A 17,645-nucleotide genomic window follows, 5' to 3' on the forward strand; every position below is an offset into this window, starting at 1 on the left:
CAGCAGCAGCAGCAGCGCGATCGCCGCTCGCTCCGGTCATGAACTCGCGCCGCCATCTTGCCCGCCGCTCCGCGCAGATTCCTCCACCATCGGGCTAGCTAGCCGCCACCACCAATTGCTCTACATCGTCGTGCTTTCTCCGCTCAGATCTCTGCGAAACTCAGTCAACCGCCGCGCTGTCTGCAAGCTGCAGCTGCACGCACACAAATGCCGCCACTCCGGATCACGACCTGGAATGTCAATGGCATCCGAAATCCCTTCGGCTACCAGCCATGGCGCGACAAGCGCACCTTCGACGCCATGTTCGATCTGCTCGAGGCGGACATCGTCATTATGCAGGAGCTGAAGATCCAGCGAAAGGACTTGCGCGACGACATGGTGCTGGTTCCTGGGTGGGACTGCTTCTTCAGTCTACCGAAGCTTAAGAAAGGTGTGCAACGGATTGAGTCTGGGATGGAATAGAGCTGCTCATCATGTACGACCTGCTCAGAACAGTAAACGCTAACTGGTAGCCAGGCTACTCAGGTGTCGCAATCTACACCCGGTCGTCCCGCTGCGCTCCCATCCGCGCTGAAGAAGGCGTCCTTGGCGTCCTCTGCCCCCCGGGATCCTCGACCGCTTACCGCGACCTCCCCTCGGACCAACACATTGGCGGGTATCCTACGGAAGAGCAGATAGAGATGGCTGGTGGCGTCGATCCTGCGGCGCTGGATTCCGAGGGCCGGTGTGTGGTTCTCGAGTTCCCGGCGTTCGTCGTATTTGGGGTATATAGCCCGGCGAACAGCAACGGCTTGCGCGACGATTTCCGGTACGCCTTTTTCAGCGCGCTCGACGCCCGCATACGGAACCTCACGCGCGAGGGCAAACGTGTCATCTTGTGCGGCGACTTGAATGTATCGCGGTCGGAGATCGACACCGCGAACGCTGAGGAGAACATGCGCAAGGAGGGCATCTCGCATGAGGAGTACGTGTCGACGGGCAATCGACGCATATTTAACCAGATGTTGGAGAGCGGCGATGTCGTGCCACCGCGGGATGGGGGAAGGGAGATTCCGATACTTTGGGATACGTGCCGCGAGTTCCACCCAACGAGGAAGGGCATGTTTACCCATTGGGAACAAAAGATCAATGCTAGGCCGGCGAATTTCGGGTCGAGGATTGATTTTGTGCTTTGCAGCATCTCGATGAAGGACTGGGTGCAGAGCGCAGACATTCAGGAGGGACTGATGGTGAGCTTTCGCTGTCTGTGAGATGAATTGTGTCTAACCAGAAGTTCAGGGTTCAGACCACTGTCCTGTATACGCTCTTCTCAAGGAAAGGGTTACGTCAGACGGTGAAGAGGTTGCTTTGAGTGATATCATGAATCCACCTGGGATATTCAGAGACGGCAAACGGCTACGCGACTGGACGCTAAAAGACTCACCTGCCTCATCGGGGAGGCTATTGCCAGAGTTCGACAGGAGGAGAAGTATCAAGGACATGTTTTCTCGTAAGCCGACAAGCCGCAAGCCCTCGGCCAATGATGGCGCAAGCGCGGAGTTCTCGGCCGTCGTCGTTAACAGCTCGTCCCCGTCCTTGTTAAAGCCGAAGCCAGAGGGAAAAGCACAAGATGATAGCCAAGTTGAGCCAGAAGCATCACAGAACAGCCAAGTTTCGACAGCGTCACAATCCAATGGGGGCAATCACATTCGTTCTACAGCCAGCTCAGAGAAGAAGCGCTCTGCTCCAGCGCTTGCGACTGCAAAGTCGAACAAAAAGAAGAAATCGTCAGCGCCAGCACCAACGCAAAGTAGTTCAGTCAAAGGTCAGCAGTCCTTGAGAGGATTCTTCAAATCAACGCCGTCGTTATCCCGCGACGATAGCAATGTTTCGTCGAAGACCATCGAGAGCTCGTCCACATTAGTCGTGCCGCCAATCCACGATCCAAAGTCGAGTCAGACGTCTACCAGAGACTCTCCAGAGCGAGAGCAGAACGCTGTCGGATCGACATCAGAGGCCGGGCTCGAAGTGATGGACACAGCGGAACAAGGCGAATACAGCGCTCGCGCATCGCCAGGCCCGTCAATACCGGAGAACTCGTCCTCGCATTCGCTCAGCAAGCAGCCGCAGTCGCAATCGCCGCCCATCGATCCCTCTTCCCTCACTCTCGGCGAGCGGGAAGCGGCAGCCACCGCCGGCCAACCATTGCCCACCTCGGCTCGGCCGCCGTCGCCCCCCTTCATCGATCCCATCGTGTCCAAGGAATCGTGGGGCAAGCTCTTCACCAAGCCGAAACCGCCGCGGTGCGATGACCACGATGAGCCTTGCGTCTCCTTTACGACGAAGAAGCCAGGGGTCAACTGCGGGCGCGCGTTCTGGATGTGTCCGCGCCCGATTGGTCCGTCCGGGGCGAAGGAGAAGAACACGGAGTGGAGGTGTCGGACGTTCATCTGGGCGAGCGATTGGAATGGTTGAGCGAGGGGAAGACTGGAGCGGAAAGGAGAGATGGACGATGGGGACAGACATGTTCGTGTTTGTTGCACGAATAGCAAGGCGGTAGAGGAGGAAGTCGACGAGCTTCTTCGTTCGTGTGGGGTATTGTTGGGATACACAGGTGCGGGTTTTTTCTTCAGTTTTTTTGATATCTGCTATCGGGCTTGTATAGCCAAATTAGACATCCGGGCGCATAGGCGGCGGACGTGACAAGATTAGCTTCTCTACGGCTCTTGCAACTCCTTGTATCTGCCGAGAAAACTAATACGATACTTTTGAAACCGACCAAACAAACTTATGAAAATTTCCCGTATGTGAGTAACTAAAACATATATCTAGACGTGAATGTCAGTATAAAAGCTACACAGATTGATCTAGGCATAGTAGTTGACTACCCACGCGAGGCAGATGTAGGTAAATTAATCTATGTTTCAACTCACTATGCAGGTTGTGTTACACCGAGAAAGACCAACGAGAAACGAAACGGATGATCACTAAAATGCAAAACGGTTAGTATTAACAAACGGATGTAGCTGCAACTAATAAGTACATAGGTGACTGGGCTGAATATCAATGAACATCAGGGGAGTAAAGGTGTAGAATTGTTGTCGTTGCTCTCGAGACAGAAAGAAGCGGTACTACATGCGGATACACCCCAGAGTTCGAGAGGAGACGTTCCCTTCATCCTCCTCCATACCGACTCACACCCCCATCATCCGTCATCCTGCCCAACTACACCTGGCTCTCTCTCTTTCTGTCACCCTCCACCACCAACAGGGACAGGAGAATGGGAAGGAAAGAAACCCCTTTCCCTTCTCCTCACACAAACTTCCCACCCTTACCAGGCTCCTCCTCAACGACAACGGCAGCGCCACCAACGGTGCCATAACCCTCCGCTCCAGCACCAGCAGCAGCGACGCCGAGACTCTCGCCGGCGCTCTCGGGGGCGACGGACGACGCGGGGCGATCCAAGGCCGTGAACCTCTCGCCCCTGGCCCTGGCGCGGAGCCACAAGGCGCCGACGCGGAGGCACCAGCAAGCGGCGGCCCACAGCAGGCCGCCGACGGGGGCGGCGACGAAGGCGCCAAAGGCGCTCCAGTCGCCGCCGTAGAGGCCGTCCTCGAGCAGGATGAGGTTGGCGGCGCGGCGGGCGTCGCCGTCGTAGTAGACGCAGCCGAAGAGGAAGACGGAGAAGATGCCGCCGAGGCCGCCGACGACGACCTCGGCGCCGGACCACCACCACGCGCGCTCGCAGAGGCCGACGACGAGGACGGGCACGAGCGAGGCGGAGACGAGGTCGGAGACGAGGTAGACCTGCAGGACCGACGGCGAGCGCAGCGCGACGACGATGACGGGCACCATGGCGAGCACGACGAGGGCGCGGATCCACCACAGCGGCAGGCGGTTGCGGAAGAGGTCGTTGGAGCCGGTCGACACCATGGCCGACTGGAACGAGTCGAAGGCGGCGGTCGAGAGGGCGACGACCATGACGAGCACGATGCCGACGACCCAGGCGGGCAGCGTCGAGAGCAGGCTGAAGAAGGCGATGGAGCCCTCCTGCGGCGGGTCGCCCGGCCACACGCCCGACCAGGCGGCGAGCAGCCCGCCGCAGCCGACGAGCGTCAGCACGACGGTGACGACGACGGCGGCGATGGTCACGGCGATGCGCAGGTCGCGGTCGCTGCGCGAGGCGAAGGTGCGCAGCCAGAAGCCGGAGAGGAAGAAGTCGTTGGTCAGGATCGCCACGGGGAGGATGTATATGAGCTGCCAGCCGAGCAGGTTGGAGTCGAGGTAGCCCGACGAGTCGATCAGCGAGCGGTCGACGGTGGTCTCGACGCCCACGGTGATGACGCCGATGATGATCAGGCCGAGCACCATGGCGCCCTGGATGTTGTCCGTGACGAAGGACACCTTGAAACCGCCGAGGGCTAGTGGGACGCCGATTAGCCTTTACCAAAGCCCTAGAAGAACGGTTGGCTACGTACAGGTGTAGATCGTGGTGACAATGCACTGGACGACCGTCGCGGGAAGGCCGTCCAGTCCGGTCAGAACGTTGACGATCTGCTGGAGCGCCGACAACTCCGCAACCATGTACAGGAAGAGTGTGATGAGTCTACGCAGGCCTGTCAGTTCATAGTCCTTCCGGCAGATCAAATGCGGAGGTGCAGCACTCACGTCATGACGCTAAGGTACAGAGCCGCTACGACGCCATAGCGTTGTCTCGTCCACTCGGTCAGCACGAAGCCTTCCGGGCATTTGCGCCTGATGATGGGGCCCAGATAGCCAAAGATCAGGAGCGGAAGGCCAGACGCGAGCGCGTACACCACGAGACCTTGCACGCCGGCGATGGTCGCGATCTCGGGATACGTGAACAAAATTCCAGAACCGAGAGCTGTTCGGGGGCGAGAAGAATCGGCTAGGTCAGCTGAATGCACAACACAACAGGGGGGAGGCTCGGGGATGGGAGGGTTAATCAGCGGCAGCACATTCCTCACGCAAGTATTATCTTGATCGAGTTTAAACGGTACTTCTCAGCTTTATCGTTGCCGGAGTCCGCAACATCCTCTCTGCTCTGTCTCCGACCAGGGAGAAAGCAAAGGGTGAATGTCGCGGAAGCTCTCAGCTCGATGCAGCGCCCGTAGTGAAGCCGCACAGGGGATGACCCAGCTGGGTCGTCTCCACATCATCGCTGTCTTGCCATGGATGCAGACATAACGCAGATAGCCTGCTTGTTGCGGAACGGCATTCTCTTGCCGAGAAAGATTCGTCTCAACGGGAGAGAAATGCCGCAAATCCACAAACCAGGCCGGGGGATGGCCTTTCTGTCAGTCGCAGACACATGTCGTGCAGTGAGGATGTGGAGAGAACGACGCCAGCGAGCATGGCCACTGCGAAGAATCGATCTCTAATACGAACCTGGCCAGAATCCGTCCATCTCGGACAATCATGAACTTCTTTGCGCGTTGGCAGTCTTCACCGGCGGGGCTTTCGCCTTCTGCCGGCGAGGTGCTGGACCGGAGGAATGATGCGGATTGATCATTGCTGGAAGAGCGTTGCTGCCGCTAACCGGGATGGATGCTGAAGAATCGGACTGCAGAGACGCATCTGCTTGCCGCCGGTGCATCACTCACCCGAAGCTATGAAGTTCAGGGCGAGCGGTATCGCTGCATATCAGAGCAGTCAGTAAGCTACAACCAAAGCGGCAGAAACCACGGCTCTTTCGCTGATGTTAAAGAGTTCGCGCCTGTTGTTCTGACCCTTCTGAGTCCTGTTGCTGGACAGGTAGTCCGATTTGGACTGATGGCGGAGCTTCCATGCCACGAAGACACCGCAGAATCTGCGAACAAGTCAGCTCGCACGACGCCATTCAAGCACGACGGGAGAGCTTGCAGGAAAGCGCCGTAGGTAAGGTAGATGATGGCGTTGGACGCCTGAAATGACGGGACCCCCATGTCGGCAGGATGCTGGCTGTTTGTCGAGTCGAAGAGGGAGAGGCACGCTTTGGGACCGGGGCGCGCGCTGGGGGAGTACAACGACGAGGGTAGAAGGCGGTTGAGGATGAGGCTCTCTTGAAGATGGATCCTCGCGGTGAGATTTTATTTGGGCGGTCGTGCATGCGCAGCCGCGCACCCGATCTCGCGCCACCCGAGCGCCGTCCCTAGCCCGATTGCGGCAGGAAGTCCGACCGCGTGGTCTCACCGTCATGTGCGTGATCTTGCGCTTGTGGCTCCTTCACTATTTTAGCATCCTTCCATGCTGTGTTTTATGGCGGGAGAGTCTTGACACCGCGTCTGGTAGTCACCTTTTTCAGACCCTGCAGCCCTCTTCTTGTCCCAGCCATACTCTGTAGGCAGTACAAATCGATACAAATCGGTTTCCTGCATCCAATCCGTGGCACAGCTTATGCAAGGTCTTGTTGAAAGAGATGCACACTTCTTTGACCGGTGGCGCTGTGGCACTGCGGGTTTGCAGAACATCCCATCCTTCCATGCTCCGTGCAGGACGCCACACTCTTCTTACCCGGTGTGTCGAAGCAAGCAAATATCAGGCCATGGATTCAGATCGTTGGAACCACAGACAGGAAATGCAGCTTGGCTCAATTTTTATTTTTATTTTTTTGGGCAACCCATCATCTGCTACCACAGTGGATGTCAACTGGACCGACCCTTTGCGCCCCCTTGAAGGACACTGCTTTCTATCTACGTGGGTAATTGAAGAAAACATCCGGACTGTAAGTCCGTACAAGTACGTTCAGACTTAGCGTTCCACTCCCCACGTAACTACGAAAAGTTTCGTTGACGCCTTTTTCATGTCTTACATAGTTTTCCATGCACACTTTTCGGCCGTTCGCCGCCGACGAATGCCTTCCGGATACAAAGTTATCAGCAAAGAATAAAGCAAATACTTTTCAACCCTCATCGTCGGTTTCCTGGCCGACCGGAACATCTCCCCATTCTTTTGAATGATGTCTCTTGTTTGAAGTCATTGGGTATCAGCAAAGGTGAAGCAAGTATTGAGATGTTGTTCCTGTCACAGTTGACGGATCGTACTCGACGGATCTTACAACTGTGCCACCGAAGCGGAGCCAGACAGGAAGAGGGACATGACCACCTCAGGTGGTGGTTCAGTCAATGCAATATAGCGGCGTTGTTTACAGCCTCGAAGGAAAGCGCGTGCACATGGGGTAAGTGCCGTTGACAACCGGGTAGCCCACAAAAGGCGCCGACGAGGTTGCGCGGTTAGCGACATGTCCGCCGTTGGTATGGGTTGCAGCGATGGAGCCAGGGTACATGCCATAGACTTGGCTGTTCACAGCGGCGTGCTGAGCCGAGTTCTGGCCCATGAAGTTTCCCACAGGGAAATGGCCAGCTCCATTGACAAAGCCAGCGTGGGAAGAAGCCACATCGCCTGCCGGGCGAGGGTGGTTGCCAAAGGCGCGGAAAGGAAGCGGGACACCGTGGGTACCACGTCCAAAGTCGAGACCGAAGCTGCAGCTGCTATCCTGGATAGGGCCGTTACCAAAGTAGGTGCCGAAACCGCAGCCACCGTGGTTCTTGAGTCCAACAGTAGGGCCGTGTCCGACGTTACGAACGAAATCCTTGAAGGCCCACTGGATGCGAACGCGCTCGCCGTTGAAGAGGCGCAGCCTACGGTACGTGCACAAAGCGGCGTCAGAGGCACTCTGGTCATCAGCAAAGTGGATGACCGCATAGCTAGCCTCGCCTGTGACTCAGTTAGGCTGGTCACTCAGAAACTAAACATAGGATGGGATAACATACTAATGTCCGCGGCCATGGTACGGATCTTGATATCCACGTGGGAAATCACCCGGCGTGGGTTGGAGAACACCCGCAACAACTCAGACTTGGTGACACTCGACGGAAGCCCACCCACCCACAGAGCATTGCGCAGGTGGATGTCGGCGTCGAAGCGAGGGATGTTCGACAAACGGTTCGGGTGCGAAAGGATGCTGTCCCAGGCAAAGGTGGGCGCACAGTTCCTCTCCGGCGCCCGAAAGGTTTCCACATCATAGATACGGTGATCGCGGTAGTACTGCGCGGAGTTAGTGGTTGTAAATCAGGACGGACTGAGGTTGGTGTGGACTGACCGCAATCGCATCGATGGAGTCCTGGTAGAAAGTGAAGCGGCAGCCGAAGCCGGGAGCCAGTGCAAATCTCTCCCTCTCAATCTCTGAGATCTCCCAGACCTTATCAACTTCGCCGACTTTCTGGAGAAGCTGCAAGACTTCGGCCTTAGAGGGCGTCCTTCCATCGCGGCGGGAGACGAAAACGGAACCTGTGCAAATATCAGCGATAGGTTTCATTCATTTTGCGGGGACCAGATGTCGCTTACGAGGAGCCCTCGCCCTCTCGATCCGGCAGGGGCGCTCGAGGATTGAAGCCCCAGTGGCACGTTCCATGGCTGAATCGGCATTGCTCTTCTCGTGGAACTGTACAAAGGCGATCGGCATATCGCCATTACGCTTGACTTTGACGTAGCATGTTCCGTAGGTTTCGAATTCATCGATCAAGGCGGCATGGAGCTCCCTGTCCGTCTTGTCTTTACGAAGGCTGCAAAACATATCAGTTAGGTCGCCAAGCCCGACGACGAAGGATGGGAGTGCTCACTTTGCCACGAAAAGGCAGGCCTCAGGAGTCAGCTTGGCTTGAGCATTGCCAGCATTGATTTTGTCGCTATGGCCAGCACGAACATACTCCTCAAAGGCGGCGGACTCCTCTTCACGAGATGACGATCCGGGGCGGGACGATATGCTGATGACCGTCTCTTCAGGGTGCACTTGCATGAAATGACCTGCTTGAAGTTAGGCTGTGATGAAATCGGGTGTGTTGAGGACCTACCATCATAGGGCTGCGGACGCTGATTTTCGAGCATGGCATACATGTCAGCCGGGTCAGAGCGACTTGCCATCAGGTGAGGGTGCAGAATGGTTTGTCCGCGGCGCCTCATCGACGTTGGAACGAAAGTGCTCTTTTGGAAAGGCGCCATGCTGCCCGACTTGACCACGATCGGATCAGGCGCCGACTTCTCATCAGGGTTCCTCAGGAAAATTTGGTCATCGTAGAGCTCAGCCACAGAAGCAGGCTTGAACGAGCACTTCGTCTCCTCGATGCTTCTACCATGGCAGCGCTCGCCACGGTCAACAACGCCTACAGATCAGGTGAAGATTAGCAACAAGTTCAAGTGAGGCAAAGCAAAATGCTAAGTCAGGCCAAAGTCAAGTGAGGTTGAGGCTTGCAGGTAAGGCGAGGAACGGGGGCAAAGGTGAAGTGCCTCGAAGCACTCGCGGTTTACCGAGAGGAATCGCTTCGAATGAGGCAAGTGAAGCGGGCAAGTGAAAAAGGTCAGAGAACTCACCATCGGACGGCGGTGAGAGAGGCGTGCTCGGGATAGTGACACCGCCGCGACTCTCGAGCGGGCTGAAGGGAGTCGAAGGAGCGGCGGGTGACACGGAGTAGGTCTCATCACCAGAACTGCCAGGTGATGCGTGGTCGGGGGTGGAGCGCACACGGCGGTGCTTGCTGTGAGAGGACGGAGGGGGAGTAGTGACCTGAGCCATGGCTGGACAAAAGCTACTCCAAGAGGAGGTGTACTCTGTGAGGTTGGGGTGTCAGCTAAGACAAAGGAAAGGCAGTAGCAGCGTCAGCTGGTGTCACGCAGAGCGTGTGTTCGCGCTGTAGGCTGGCTATGCGCTGAGGTTGACTGCTGCGCAAGAGGGGCTTACCAAGAGCTGGCGTTGCGAGCCAGAGCGCGGTGCAAGACGCAATTTCTGGTTGCGAAGGTTGTCAGTAGCGCGCAGCAATGGCCTGAGGAGCAGCTTGATCGAATCGCGAAGAGAGTGTGGTGTAGAAGGGAAGGTTGGAGGGCGGAGGGCGGAAGGGGCTTATGTAGTCGGCTCGGCGGGTCCAGTCGAAGGCAGCCAACCTCACTTCAACATGCTCGCAGAGCTACGCTCACGGCGAGGCGGGATAGCTGCCCACGTGCAGATTCCCACGCTCGCGCCCGGTCCGTCTGTGCGGGTCACCCTGATGGCCCGTTAGGTTTGCTGGAGAAGGCGCGACTTCTCGTCCTGTCCCTGCAGGCCCTGGGGGCGACCGCTCGCCGCACGGCGCTGTCTGGCAACGGCGCTCTTTTGGCCAACGGCGGCAGGCTTCCGAGCATCCTCTCGCCGGGACATCCGCGTCGTAGGTTCGCATGAGGCTGCACTGCGCTTAGCCAGGGTGAACTCTATCGTCATTACGGAGGCCGCGTTCGCTAAAGCCCGCATCTCAATTGCAGCGTATAGGTACATGTGTCATGACCCAGACCTCTTTCCTGCGTGCACACCGTCAGCGAGTCTGTTTGTGAGGAGACGGCTGCGACTGTGGCTCTTACCCTCTCATGTCCAATTTCGGCAATCCCATCGTTCGCGCCCTCCCAACCACGTGCCCCACCCTACGTCTGCTTGCTCTTGCGACCACGCTGCTCCTTGTCGAAGAACCCTAGGAAGTACAGGCTCCTGAAGACGAAAAGCATCACGGTGAAACCAATGTTGCCCCAGGTCACGGCATTCCAGCCCTGGATATCGAAAGTTCCCTGGAGCCCTAGTCCCCAAGCGGTGATGAGCACGTGGCCGATGTCACCGACCCACAATGCAGCCAGGTACGCCTTCACGGTAGGAAGATCCAGTGTCGTGTTGAGAATGAACACGCCCAGCATCCCCAGCAGGAGGTAGGCATTTCCAAGCTGAAGAGCCAGAATATGCTCCGTTGAGGTCAGCTCGTGAGTCTGGGCAGCAACTTTGCTGGCGGCTAGCTGGGAAGCTGCAAAGAACTGCGGTGAGAGCAGAGGGCCCAGAAACCCGGCGACCCTGGGCAATCGTCAGAAAGACTGAAACGACGGTAGCGAGGTGTGACGCACAGGGAAATCGGTTCAATGATCGTAAACACCACGCGCGGCACAGTAGGCAGAGCAGAGGCCATTTTGATACTCGTCTTTGACTTGCCCGGCTCGGACGGGATGAGGTTTCAGCTAAGTATTCTTGGTCAGCGAGATCCAATAAAAGAAGCACTGCTCTCTAAAGGTACTGCTGAGGTGGTGCACAAGCTCTCGCTGCTGCTTACCAATTGGCGGATAAGATGTAGCAAAGCTCGCAGACGGCTTCGATAGGCTGCCTTGAGTGGCTAGGTGCAACGTGTCAGTACGTCCACGGCACCAGAGGGCTCTTTCTGCCGCGATGCTGAGCCACCACTCATCTTTCTTACACTGCTGCGCTGAGAAGGAGAATATGGACAAAGGACAACACCACACTCAACTCCAAGAAACCGGGATGTGCAGGCTAGGGGCACGCATACGGGAAGGGCACAGATTGCACAAGAAGACGTGAAAGCTGGGGTTACGGGAAATCCTTGTCCGGCATGACATTTACAGACGACACCAAAAAAGATGCTAGTGGTGTGGGCGCGCTTGCTCGGATCCAGCATGGCACACCGCCGGGCTCACATCATGCCATGGCTCCGGAAGATCAGCGCCTGCGAGATCGCCAGCATCCATCGCGCCTTCATAAGATATGGGCCCCAGAAGCGGGAAAGAGACGTACCGAGGCTGTCTGCAGCAGGGCCGGTAGAGCGTTTTGTGTTAAGGGTGCGGTTCTCGTCTGTTGGAGTCGTACGGAGGGGGTGCTGGCGGAGCACCCGGCCGACTTAGAGGGCGGCCGGCAGCAAGCCAAGACGGAGCGCAGCACAGCGGGCACTCAACCTGCAACTTTTCGCGTGCGTCAGCGACACCAAAGGGCAGCGGCGTGGCAGGGCCTGCAGCAAGCCCGTGGCCATGTGAACACTCACCAGCCCAGTTGACGTGACGCGTACGGACCGTAGAAGCTGGGAGAATCGCACAAAGACCAACAGCTGGCACGCCTGTCCGTAGGCGCTCCCGCGATTCGGCGGCGGCGGCGGCGGGGGCTCTGGCTGGCGTCGTTGCCGGGATGCATCGCCTATCGTCGTGCCCCTCATTCTCGCTGCCTGAGGGCGACCACCACCACTTCTGCCCTCGCGCCGCTTACCCGCTTGTCCCCAATTCTCCCCTCCGCCTGTTTCCCACCACCGCCAGCACGCATACGCACGATCCTCGCCCGCCGCAGCTGCACGCGCACCTCCCACCCGACCGACCCACCGCGACGCTCGACCGCCGATCCCAGCCATCACACGAGAGCTCTGACATCCAACGCACCTCGGTGACGCCTCCCGAGCCGCCTGCCTCGCGCCCGCCCCCAGCTGCAACACCAACCGCCTGCATAGCCGCAACGTGCACGCAGCTCGAGCATACGTGAAGCGCCGCCTCGACGCCCGCAGACACGCCCGAAGCCTGCGTGAAGCGCAATAACACACACACACACAGCCTCGGCCCTGCCGCATAAATCCGTCAAACTGGCTCCCACCGGCACCACCAGATTCCCCAGCGCAATGCAGTCGCTCCCCGACTCTCGTGCTCAAACCTACGAGGAGCTCTACGGCCCTCCGGAGAATTTCCTCGAGATCGAGGTGCGTCCCCCACGCCGAGACACCAACTCCCATGGCCGGTTTTCGAGCGCCTCCGAAATCCCCCGGCATATCACGCAGCACCTGCCCGCGCATACACCGAACCAGCCACTTCCCAAACCCCTTTCAGCTTCCCTGCCCCAGTGACAAAACAACATGAATCGCCCCCACTGACCTTTCCACGCCTTCCCCACCATGTAGGTCCGCAACCCGCAAACCCACGGCACCGGGCGGGGCATGTACACGACGTACGAGATCAGCATGAAGACCAACATCCCGGCCTTCAAGCTCAAACAGTCGTCGGTGCGGCGGCGCTACTCGGACTTCGAGGCCTTCCGCGACATCCTCGAGCGCGAGTCGGCCCGCGTCACCATCCCCCCGCTGCCCGGCAAGGTCTTCACCAACCGCTTCTCCGACGACGTCATCGAGCACCGCCGCGAGGGCCTGCAGCGCTTCCTACAGATCGTCGTCGGCCACCCGCTCCTGCAGACCGGGAGCAAGGTCCTGGCCGCCTTTGTGCAAGGTGAGTTCTGTCGCTTATTCTCCATACGAATAGCATCCTTAAATCTTTTGCAATTTGGCGTGGGAGGAAGGGTGCCAGCGTGAAACCTTTTTTTTTCTGGAGGGGTGGAGACAAGATTTCGACTGGCCGAGGGATACATATTGCCATGTCAGAAAAAGATTCGGAAAAGAAGAAAAAGCAATGGAAAATGCGGTGCTGACTACGAGTCTTCTACAGATCCGAACTGGGACCGCAACCAGTGGTGAGGCAGAGGAAAAGAAGAAACCGATTCGAAGATGATAAGATGAGATTGTGTAAACAACAGAACCCTGTATACCGGATCCAGGTGGCATGCGTGACCGCGAAATGCCGGACACTTGGCCCCTGCTTGCCGGGACGGTCTTGGGCAAGTCAACAGTCGATACGGCCCTTTGCCTTGATTGTGTTCGTGAACTTTACTTTTTTTGTAGCGAACTAGGGAAGGGGAGAGAAAAAGGAAGCGAGCTTGCATTAATGCCCCCACGAAAGCTTGATATAGATACCCTTTTGCTGCTGTCAGCCTACCTTTGAGAGCATTTTCCCAAAACAATTTCATCTGCTCTGAACGTCAGGGTCCCTGTCTGGTACGCCCCCAAACAAAAAAAATACATATCAATAAGCACAAGGATCGGGCGCCACTCTCTGCGACATCGCATATGTCGCTCTGGTGATCTTGAACCGGACTTTCTTGATTGTGATTGCCGAGTTTTTTTTTATTTGTTAATATTATACTTTTCATTACAGCGAGCAATCTGTTTGTATGTAAATGCCTGACTCCGGCGACTCCTCCAGCAATACGCTCATCTGAGTTCCATTTCCGTATCCGAGAGCATTTGACATAAAAACACCGTTTTTCCCGTTAGAATGCCGACCGGAGCAGCGCTGATTGGTGACAGATAACAAAGTTAAGAGAATAAGACAAGGAGAACAAAGAAATTAGAGCAAAACCATTTTGAATGGCCAGATTATTTGAGTGCTACCTGAGATGGTGAAAGCCGAGAAAGAGAGGGGAAGGGCTATCAGCGACTGTGAAGCTGATGCGATAACAGAAAGGAAAAAGCAATCCCTGGAAACTAAAATATAGGGCAATGCCTAAAAATTCCAAAGCTAAGGGCACCCTGAGGCAGATGGTCTTATAAGGTCGTGACGGCGTTTCCTAAAGATATAATGCGAACATCGGAAACGAGCAGTTGCTGAAGCCTGTTTCAGTTGCGCCAAAAACAACCAGGAGTGGATATGATAAACGCGGTGAAGTAAGCAAGCTGATGCCTTGGGGGGTGGTTGGCAGAGCAAGATGGCATCCGTTCAACTTCGTTAATGATGCTATGCAACGACAAATCGAAAAGCTGGGCAAGCGCAGCGGCAGTCCCACTTTCGATCGAACAGGGGTTGAGACCATGGCTTCGACCGAGGACGTTGTGCGAGCGGTGGCACACACTACTGGGACGTGGACTTGTGGCGTCCTCGACTATTGGAAGAGTACTCGGTATCTGGTGACCATTCCTCTGGTTGGAAGTCTGGGTTCAAGAAGTGTGCAGTGTTGTAGTGAGAACTAAACGTGGTTAGTCAAAGGATCTAAGTCACGCGCGACGAGGTCATACTTCTTGAAGATGGATGTCTGAAAGGTTGGTGAATGAGTAGGACCAGAATTGAAGTCTGGTTTCAACTCATACGCTGAGGGCCTGAACAACGAACCACCATCACCCTTGCCACCTCCGGCAACTGCCATGGTCACAGGCGGGACCTCCAGCGGGACAGTAGGGGCTACGTACTCCTGGCTGTGTGGAACTGATAACGGCGAGTACAGTTGGGGTGTAGGCTGCGGTGGAGGTTGTGTTGGAGTAGGTGAGAAGCTTGCGAATGGATCAGACATGTACGACGGTTGACCTAAGCTAGGGGCAAAACCCTGGGGCCCCATGCCAGGAATGTAAGCTAGTACGTCCGAGAACTCCCTGTTCATATGCACGTAATCCTCATTGAAGTGGGGCGCAAGATTGACAGCGACCTGGGTGGGCATCTGAGGCGCCATGGTGCTCTGGACTTCCTCGGCCTTGTAGAGGATATCGTAGTGGCCTCTGCAATCGAGTTAGATCATGCTTGACCCCAACACAACACGAGATGGATGGGCACGTACGGTCGGTAAAGCAATCTCACGGTTGGAACATCCACGATTGGGACGCCATCATGAGTCGTCACATCGAGGCGGTACATGTCGCCTTCTTCTCCTGCGCTGCGATCCAGATACAAGATTTCGAGCGCGAATCCAGCAGACTTGAGCAAGACTTGGAAAAGAGCGGTTAAGGTAACGTGCTCTATCTCGCAGTTGCTGGCCTCGACATTCCTCCGGCAGTATTGCTGCAAGTCCTCACCCAAGAGGAATGGCTCGAAGTCCTGCGGGTGAGTCTGGATCCAAGCACTGGTCAACAGCTGCGAGGGCTAATGTTAGTACGCGTCGCACACGAACCATCATGTGAACACTTGCCTTGAGGTGGGTGATGATGCCCATCGACGCCATCGGGTCATTGAAGGCCTCGAGCAGCAGGGCATCGTCGACGGCAGGCGATTTGGCCAATTTGCCAAGGAGGCCTAGAGTTTCATCGGCAAAGTCCTCATATACGTCGGCTTGCAGGCCGATCTGGTTGAGCAGGTTGGCGAGCGAGCGCAGGCGGCTCTGCTCCTCGAGGAACTTGTGGCGGTCGCCGACGCGCTGGAGAGCCTCAAAGTAGCCAAAGGCCACGGCTGCACGTCATGTCAGCTGGGGCGTCTCTTGCTCGGGACGACAGTGCATACCTCTCCACCCGCAGTGTCCATCGCCGCGACAGGTCCGGTAGTGGGAGTACTTGTAGGGCAGATTCTGGTACGAGTTCAGCGGCGATCAAGCGGGCGGGCGGCGCGGTGCACACGAACCTGGGTCTTCGCACGATAGACGGGGTCGCCGTTTGCGTACTCGGTCGTGATGGCGGCCGTGGATTGTCTTGGCCCGACGAGCGGGCCCTGCGGGGAGTCAGCAACAGCACTCTCAGGCGCGGGCGGGCGGGCGCGGGCACTCACGGTGGCCTCGGGCGTGTATTCGTTGGAGAGCTTCTGCAGGTGGGCGAGCTCGTCGTCGGCAGCCATCTGCTGGTAGCTCATCCTGGCGGTTGGTGGGCGCGGAGGCAGTGGTGTTGGGTTGTAGCCGGCGGGAAGCTCCGCGGTCCGATGGGGGAGCTGGAAAGACCTGTACGACAGCGCCGACACCGACGCGAGTGCCGGGTCATGGAAGGGCTGCGCAGGGTAGTGGTGGAAGTTGGGCGAGAGGACGGGTTGGCGATTCATGGCCGCTTGGGACGCTGGGGCGCTGGGGCTCTGGCGGATGCTCTGGGAAGCTCTGGGGCGCGGGCTGGGGCAGCGGCGATCAGGCACGCGTCACGATGGTGTTGACTGCTGCGCGTCCGCTGAGGGCAGAGGCAGGACAGGACAGGAGATTGCACAGCGGCGGCGCGGGATTGCAGGTCACCCACGAGCGGCCATGGAGGAATGGCAGCGGAGTCGGTTTTAGTATGCGCAGAGACCCGCGCCCGTGGTTGCAGCAGCGACTCTCCTGTGACACCGCGAGCTTTTGCCAGGGGCAGAAGGAGGATGCCAATATATGGAGGCAACGCTGAGCTGTGGGGATGGGGCTTGCGAGTCTCTCGACTATGCTGCCAGGTACCGTCCCAGACCGCAGCGCAGCTCCCTCACGCACACGGCGATGAAACGGCGAGGGCCGCCGTCGCACTCGATGGCCGCCCAGGATTGAAGAAGCTCATCGACGCCGGCGCGGGCGCCTGCGCGTCGAGCAATGCGGCAGCGATGTGAGACAGGCTGTGAGAGGCATAGCGACGGCGCACAGGAAATGTGTGCGCTCAGGCGGAGGGCATTCCCGCCCCACGCCATTCCGGCGACGCGCCCACGGCCGCCGCCCCAGGCCCGGCGCCTCCATCACGCACAACGCATCACCGCCAGCCGGCCGCCCTGCATTGCTGGCTCCAAGGCCGCCCGGCTGCGTGCGAGAAGCGGGCTAATGGGGTGAAGATGGGGCCGGCGAGCAAAATGAGATAGGTTACATACTGTCGCTGCCGTCACGCCGCGGCGCACGTCCTGGGCGGGAGCCTGTCTGATTCGCCGCGGCCGGTGGAGCGGGCAGCCAAGGCTCGGTGGCCGCCTGCGCAGCTGCACACAGCTGCAGCATTATAACCAGCTCGCACAGCGCCAGCGGACGCCCCGAGGCGATCTGTCGCCCGCACGCCGCCCCCAAGCAACACAGCGCGCGCGAGACACGGCCGGGCGAGCCTGGTTCCAGGTCATCGCGAGCTCCACCGTGGCGTCCAGCCTTCCGCAGCGTCGGAACCCTTGCAACACAGCCTGCACCTACGCGCCTGCGCCCGCGAGCTGCCCGCCCGATCGCATGCCGCCTCACACGGATGGTCCAGCAAAAAGTAAAGCGCTCGCTACGCGCCCGAGGAAAAAGGAATGCCCGCGCTCTACCGCAGGTTTCAGCCTTTAGAGTAGAAGCAACTTCCATGACCGCATCGTAGAGAGCAGACGTTTCACGCGCCAGCCAGGTCCCGTCCATTGGC

The 17,645-nt window shown here is 57.8% G+C and overlaps 6 protein-coding genes across 6 annotated transcripts; 2 read left to right on the forward strand and 4 right to left on the reverse strand.

Moving 5' to 3' along the window:
• Window positions 1-207: 207 nt before the first annotated feature.
• Window positions 208-2,454, forward strand: BKCO1_700036 (ap endonuclease 2; the record flags this gene model as incomplete). The annotated part of the gene is made up of 3 exons (XM_020278692.1): window positions 208-430; window positions 517-1,229; window positions 1,279-2,454. 3 exons carry the CDS (start codon window positions 208-210, stop codon window positions 2,452-2,454), a joined length of 2,112 nt encoding a protein of 703 aa, XP_020133619.1.
• An 837-nt stretch (window positions 2,455-3,291) lies between these two features.
• BKCO1_700037 (urea transporter) lies at window positions 3,292-5,924 on the reverse strand (the record flags this gene model as incomplete). The annotated part of the gene is made up of 6 exons (XM_020278693.1): window positions 3,292-4,400; window positions 4,458-4,585; window positions 4,648-4,864; window positions 5,604-5,636; window positions 5,730-5,809; window positions 5,851-5,924. The coding sequence occupies 6 exons, from the start codon at window positions 5,922-5,924 to the stop codon at window positions 3,292-3,294; spliced, it is 1,641 nt and encodes a 546-aa protein (XP_020133620.1).
• Window positions 5,925-7,123: 1,199 nt separating this feature from the next.
• BKCO1_700038 (rna recognition domain-containing protein) lies at window positions 7,124-9,550 on the reverse strand (the record flags this gene model as incomplete). The annotated part of the gene is made up of 7 exons (XM_020278694.1): window positions 7,124-7,695; window positions 7,752-8,025; window positions 8,081-8,268; window positions 8,326-8,543; window positions 8,601-8,784; window positions 8,832-9,140; window positions 9,349-9,550. 7 exons carry the CDS (start codon window positions 9,548-9,550, stop codon window positions 7,124-7,126), a joined length of 1,947 nt encoding a protein of 648 aa, XP_020133617.1.
• An 875-nt stretch (window positions 9,551-10,425) lies between these two features.
• On the reverse strand, window positions 10,426-10,952 carry BKCO1_700039 (uncharacterized protein; the record flags this gene model as incomplete). The annotated part of the gene is made up of 2 exons (XM_020278695.1): window positions 10,426-10,840; window positions 10,891-10,952. 2 exons carry the CDS (start codon window positions 10,950-10,952, stop codon window positions 10,426-10,428), a joined length of 477 nt encoding a protein of 158 aa, XP_020133618.1.
• A 1,479-nt stretch (window positions 10,953-12,431) lies between these two features.
• BKCO1_700040 (sorting nexin-3) lies at window positions 12,432-13,274 on the forward strand (the record flags this gene model as incomplete). The annotated part of the gene is made up of 3 exons (XM_020278697.1): window positions 12,432-12,509; window positions 12,708-13,029; window positions 13,246-13,274. The coding sequence occupies 3 exons, from the start codon at window positions 12,432-12,434 to the stop codon at window positions 13,272-13,274; spliced, it is 429 nt and encodes a 142-aa protein (XP_020133469.1).
• Window positions 13,275-14,484: 1,210 nt separating this feature from the next.
• Window positions 14,485-16,362, reverse strand: BKCO1_700041 (cysteine proteinase; the record flags this gene model as incomplete). The annotated part of the gene is made up of 7 exons (XM_020278698.1): window positions 14,485-14,599; window positions 14,649-15,122; window positions 15,182-15,474; window positions 15,512-15,786; window positions 15,838-15,901; window positions 15,955-16,041; window positions 16,099-16,362. 7 exons carry the CDS (start codon window positions 16,360-16,362, stop codon window positions 14,485-14,487), a joined length of 1,572 nt encoding a protein of 523 aa, XP_020133468.1.
• Between the last annotated feature and the right edge of the window lie 1,283 nt (window positions 16,363-17,645).

This window comes from Diplodia corticola, assembly GCF_001883845.1.
Source record: "Diplodia corticola strain CBS 112549 chromosome Unknown scaffold7, whole genome shotgun sequence".
Lineage (NCBI taxonomy): Eukaryota > Fungi > Ascomycota > Dothideomycetes > Botryosphaeriales > Botryosphaeriaceae > Diplodia > Diplodia corticola.